The sequence below is a fragment of the Cebus imitator genome, unplaced genomic scaffold (genome assembly GCF_001604975.1).
Source record: "Cebus imitator isolate Cc_AM_T3 unplaced genomic scaffold, Cebus_imitator-1.0 Scaffold65, whole genome shotgun sequence".
In the NCBI taxonomy this organism is placed as follows: domain Eukaryota; kingdom Metazoa; phylum Chordata; class Mammalia; order Primates; family Cebidae; genus Cebus; species Cebus imitator.
Genome location: NW_016107380.1, coordinates 6,812,590 through 6,818,589, shown reverse-complemented (window position 1 = coordinate 6,818,589; position 6,000 = coordinate 6,812,590). Strand labels below are relative to the sequence as shown.

At 46.5% G+C, this 6,000-nt stretch overlaps 1 protein-coding gene across 4 annotated transcripts in view; it reads left to right on the top strand.

The window, feature by feature from the left end:
• The first annotated feature begins 2,278 nt into the window (after window positions 1-2,278).
• Window positions 2,279-6,000, top strand: part of PEX7 (peroxisomal biogenesis factor 7) — an 86,459-nt gene continuing 82,737 nt past the window's right edge. For all 4 annotated transcript variants that reach the window (XR_001825861.2, XM_017530453.2, XM_037739219.1 and 1 more), the window contains exons 1-2: window positions 2,279-2,846; window positions 5,221-5,278. Coding sequence is in view for 3 of the 4 variants with exons in the window: in XM_017530453.2 (XP_017385942.1) it covers window positions 2,495-2,846; window positions 5,221-5,278 (410 nt within the window). In the remaining variant the exon portion in view is untranslated. The remainder of the gene's footprint in view (window positions 2,847-5,220; window positions 5,279-6,000) is intronic.

Here is a 6,000-nt window from a genome sequence, read left to right as displayed (position 1 = left end):
TACCATAGTAATGGTTGCCATTTTTCCCCTAATGTTTACTATGTGCCAGTCACCATAATAGATGTTATATTTCCTTCAATACTGTTAAGAAGGACTCTGTTGAGTCATGTTATTCATAATGAGTCCATCTGCTAGGCTGTCTGCCTAACTATGCATCAGAAGGTAGTGTGCAAATTCAAACTGACCTGTATTCTTAAACAGATGAATTAATGAATAGAATGCACCTTGTGAGTCCATGTAGCTCCTCTTCCCCTGCCAAGCCTTACATACTGTTGTTTCTCCCAAAGTTCTTTTTGATTTTATTTTATTTTTTGAGACAGGGTCTCATTTTGTTGCCCAGGCTGGAGTGAAGTGGTGCAAACACTGCTCACTGCAACCTCGGCCTCACTGGCTCAACTGATCTTCCTGCTTCAGCACCCCCCACTACCCCCCAAGCAGCTGTAACTACAGGCGAATGCTATCACACCTGGCTAATTTTTGTATTTTTTGTAGAGATGGGGTTTTGCCATGTCACCCAGGCTGGTTTCGAACTCCTGGTCTCAAGCAATCCACCTGCCTTGGCCTCTCAAAGTGCTGGGATTACAAGTGTGAGCCACCATGTCTGTTGAGAGTTCTATTTTTAGCTCTTTTTTCTTTTCATATCACTCTCTTCCTGAGGGCAGTCATTCCCATGGCTTTAAATATTATCTAAATGCAAATGAGTGCCAACTGGTATGTCCAGTGGCCCGTAAGAAATTCACAGGCAACACTTTAAAACTGGAGCTCATTTTCTTCCTAAACCTGCTCCTGCCATAGTCCCTATTTCAGGGAGCAGTCCCTGCATTCATCCAGGCACAAAAGTCTGAAACTTGGAAGTCATTTTGACTCCTCTTTATGCAGATATTATAAGTTATTGCCTTAACATTTTATCTGACTCTTACTCTCCACTTCCATTACCATAATCTTTGTTCAAGTTCTTATCTTTTGTTTGAACTATTATTGAAGTTTTTTTTTTTTTTTTTTTTTTTTTAAAGGGAGTCTTGCTCAATCTCAGCTCACTGCAACCTCCACTTCTTGGGTTCAAGTGATTCTCCCATCTCAGCCTCCCGAATAGCTGGGATTACAGGCATGTGCCACCACACCGGGTGAATTTTTGTATTTTTTGTAGAGATGGAATTTCACCATGCTGGTCTGCATTCTCAAGTGATCTGACCACCTGGGCCTCCTAGAGTGTTGGGATTACAGGTGTGAGCCACTGAGCCTGGCCTGCTAAAGTCTTTAAATGGCCTCCCCATCTCCAAACTCTATCTCCAGATTAGTGTTGCAGGACTTTTAAAAATAAAACCTGGGTCATTTAATTTCTCACATTAGAAAACTTCCACCCTTTTTCATTGTTTACAGTAGAAATCCAATTCTCTTAGTATGGTATATAAGACTCATCACGAGCTAGCCCCAGCACAACACTCTAGTCTCCCCACCCAATATCCTTTCACCATATCCCTTCCATTTGGCCAGGCTGAGTCCTGGCAGCCACCATCCCCTATGGATCATGCTGGTCTCCCAAGTTGCTCATGTTATTCTTGCTCTTACAAAGACCTCCATCTTCTTGTCTACTTAAAGAAAACCTACTCATCTGTGCACCATCACCGTAAAGACTACCTCTTACCTGCAGCCTTTTCTGCAATTCCCCTACCTCTGGCACTGACAGTCACCTTTTAAAAATACCCCATGTCTATTTCTCATAGCCTCTACAGTATTTTGATTACACTTAACTAATTATATGGCTTCTCTTTAGTAGACTCTAATCTCTTGAGGCCATGGACCATATCCTATGATTTTGAATCCCAAATGCCTAATACTGTGCTTGATATATGGTTAAGTTGATTATATGACTTGGTTTGTGCCTGTTGACCTGGCTTAATAATTACACCCTCTTTACTCTCAAAAGTATCTTGGCTTGGTAGATGAATTATATATGGTCATTTTCCACATAGTACATGCCTAGCAATGAATGAATGAGCACCAGCATCTGACTACCTATTACCATACAATATATACATATATAGTGATACTTTTAAAAAAATTAGTTGTTTATGATGATGTGCTGCTCTTTTTCTTAGCTTCATTAGAACTGGCCAGCTCCTCTTTCTCACTTGCCAAACATGGGGGGTTAGTTTGGAGTTGGCATCTCATCTTCTCCAGTTATAGTGTGGAAGTAGCCCAGTAGCCCACGCTCTTGTTCCGAAATACCGCACTGACTCCACGGACTTAAGTTATCATTGCTTCCAATTTCCTTGGGTAACGCAGCACGCAATTGCCTTTTGGACGCGCTGCGTGGATTCAGAGCGGCTACAACTTAGTAATCATCAGGAAAAGTTCCTGATGCCAGTCCTCCAAACGCTCAATGAATTAATAAAAACCAGACAGCCGTACAGACGCGGCTGAGATGCAACGACAAAGGTTGTCGTAATTACTAATAATACCTAACCCTAGATCACTCCCCTGATAGATACGGATGTTTGCAGCAGGCGCAATTCAGTTTCGTTTCAACCAAAACAAAAATGGTCTCCGTCGGAGTCAACGGCTTTTCCCGTGCGGACCAATCAGAATCTCGAATACGGAGCACGGGGCCCGCACTTCCGCCCGGTCTTCCTGGTGTGTCCAACGGCGCCAGTGCGTCTCCGACTCGGACCGGCTTCCGCGGCCGGGGCGGCGAGGGCCGGGGGCGGCGGGCGGGATGAACGCGGTGTGCGGCGGAGCGGCGCGGACGCTGCGGGTGGCAGGCCGTCACGGCTACGCCGCCGAGTTCTCCCCGTACCTGCCGGGCCGCCTGGCCTGCGCCGCCGCGCAGCACTACGGCATCGCGGGTGAGGCGGGGCCGCGCCGCCTGGGCGGGGGCGGAGGTGGGCGCCAGCGGGCTCCAACTCCTAGTGCTCGAGGGAAAGCGCCTCCGAGCGTAGACGGTGCCGCGGGTCGGCGCCAGGGGGCAGAAGAGGTACTGACCGGCGCCGCTCCCTCCTTTGTGGAGAGCGGGAGTCGTTCTGGAGCGGGAGTCGATCCTCTTTTCCAGTTGCGTGCAAACGCATATAGGTGTAGCCTGCTAGCTCGTGTTCTTGTTCCCTGAGACTCCGCTGCCTCCGCCACCTGTCACACGCCCAGGCGCATGTCCCCGTGCGGAGAGCCGGGGGAGCCTGCGTGGCCCTTCCGATCGGTCTGCCCGGCACAGCCGTACCGGGAGGAGGGTCCGAACCAGAACCGCTCCAGGGCTCGTGAGTCGGCCCACATTTCCTAGTAGGCATTCGATCACCGAGCCGCGACCTGCGGGCTGGTCTTCCTAAGGAGGATGCTCTTAAGCGGATGCCTGGAGTCCTCCAGGTGACACCGTGAAATGTATCAAGTTCAGTCCTCACCGGTAGTTGTTCACGAGGGGTGCACACATTCGCAAGTAGATGTTAGAGACTCCAGTTAATTGTCTCGACCTGTGGTTATAGCTGCTCAGGAGGCTGAGGCGGGAGGATCGCTTGAGCCCGGAATGTTGAGGCTACAGTGAGCTGAGATCTCATCACTCCACTCCAGCCTGGGTGACAGACTGAGACCCTGTCTTAAGAAAAGAAAAGAAAAGAAAAAAATAGTTAATCATCTCTGGCCATGAACTAGATGAAAAGGCGCGGGTTCATTCTCGGTTTTGCCATAATTCATGCCCCAGCTATTATATGCACCGAAGCGAGATGCAACAACTCCTTACATAATGCCAGTGGTCTACCGTATTTTTTGTTTTGTCCTACAGCAGAAAAAAAGTTACTTCTAAAAGTCAAAGAAATACTTGATTTATTTTCATTATTAGCTCTTAGTGCGTGCACGTTCGGATTTACATGGCCCACCGGTTAGATTGAAGACTCATGAGTCTATAATGGTAGGAATTTTCTTTTTTATCTTTTATCTTTTTCTTTTTAGAGACAGGGTCTCACTCTGTTGCCCAAATTGAGTAGAATGGTGCAGGCGTGGCTCACTGCAGCCTCAACCTCCTGGGCTCAAATGATCCTCCTGTCTCAACCTCCCCTGTAGCTGGGAGCACCGGCAGGTACCACCACACCTGGCTAATTTGTAGTTTTTTTGTAGAGATGGTATTATTGTGTTGCCCAGGCTGGTCCTGAACTCATGGGTGCAAGCGATCCTCCTGCCTTGGCTTCCCAAAGTGCTGGGATTACAGGCTGGAGCCACTGTGACTGGCCTGTAATCCTACTTTAAATCTTATGCAAAAACTCTTTAAAAGGAGTTTGTATTGGCCAGGTGCGGTGGCTCACGCCTGTAGTCCCACCACTTTGGGAGGCTGAGGTGGGCGGATCACGAGGTCAGGAGTTCGAGACCAGCCTGGCCAACATGGTGAAACCCCATCTCTACTAGAAATACAAAAATTAGCCTGGCGCAGTGGCACGTGCCTGTAATCCCAGCTGCTCGGAGAATCGCTTGAGCCCCGGAGGCGGAAGTTGCAGTGAGCCGAGATCATGCCATTGCAGTCTGGCCTGGGCAACAGAGCAAGAGTCTCTGTCTTAAAAATATATATGTGTGTGTGTGTGTGATATATATATAAATAGAAGCGATTTCCCCCCTTGGTCTTTATACAATTAAATATTACTTTTAAAATACAATGGCCCTTTTGTAAAATAATCTTTGATAGGTAACATGTTAACACCATTTTCAGGACTTTATTACCACCAGTTGTGCTAAATCCCACCAGGTATCTCCCCATTCATATTTTGTTTTAAAATCCTGTGTTAGATGTATTTTAAATTTATTGGTGAGGCAAGGCGATTTAGCAGGAGGAGCACAGTCCCTGGGGTTTGTAAGCTGGAGGTTTCTTATCTGTCAGTAGGGATGATAACACCAACTTGGAAGGTTTGTATCCCTGATGCCTTGTCTGGCTACAGAGTAGGCCCCTAAGTATTTCGCCCCCCTGTCAGATCCATGTCTGGATTCCAACCATAAGTGCAATGGGAAGTTGAATATTTATTAATTGAAGTATAATACATAAAAATGGAAATAGAGAACACATTTGGTATTCATGTCCCAAAAAGTTTAGGGAGAAATTGATCACCTGACCATTTGGCATTCAAGGTCCCAAAAACTTGAGGGAGAAATTTGTGATATTAAAATCAGGTACCAATTACTTGGTAACTCCTTGACTTTTGATGTTACCCTGGCAGGTTCAAAGGCATGACCTTGATTTTTTTTCCTCTTTAGGCTGTGGAACCCTACTAATATTGGATCCAAATGAATCTGGGCTAAGGCTTTTTAGAAGGTAAAGTGGCTCTAATTATTAAAGGTATATATTGTTGCTATTAAAGCCTTAATAGAATGAGGTTTTGACTCTTTATTCAGGATTTCAATTTACAATATAAAAGGAACCTTGGTGTTTGCATAGGATGAAGTTTATTTTTAGCTGGTTGTGGTGGTGTACACCTGTAGTCCCAGCTATTTCCAAGTCTAAGGCAGAAGGATCACTCAAGGCCAGGAGTTCAAGACCAGCCTGGTGGGCAACATAGCAAGACAAAATTTTTTTTTTTTTTTGATACAGAGTTTGGCTCTGTCACCCATGTTGGAGTACAGTGGCATGATCTTGGCTCACTGCAGTCTCTGCCTCCTGGGTTCAAGTGATTCTCCTGCCGAAGCCTCCTAAGTAACTTGGATTACATACAGGTGCCTGCCACCATGCCTGGCTAATTTTTGTAGTTTTTAGTAGAGACAGAGTTTTTCCATTTTGGCCAGGCTGGTCTGGAACTCCTGACCTCAGGTGATCTGCCTGCCTTGGCCTCCCAAAGTGCTGGTATTACATGCATGAGCCACCTGGCCTGGCCTAATTTTTTTTTTTTTTAAATTAGCTGTGCCCCACTGGTGTACCTCTGTAGTCTCAGCTACTTGGGAGGCTGAGGTGGGAGGATTGCTTGAGTCCAGTTCAAGGCTACAATGAACTCTCATTGGGCCACTACACTCCAGCCTGGGTGACAGAGCAAGACTCCTTCT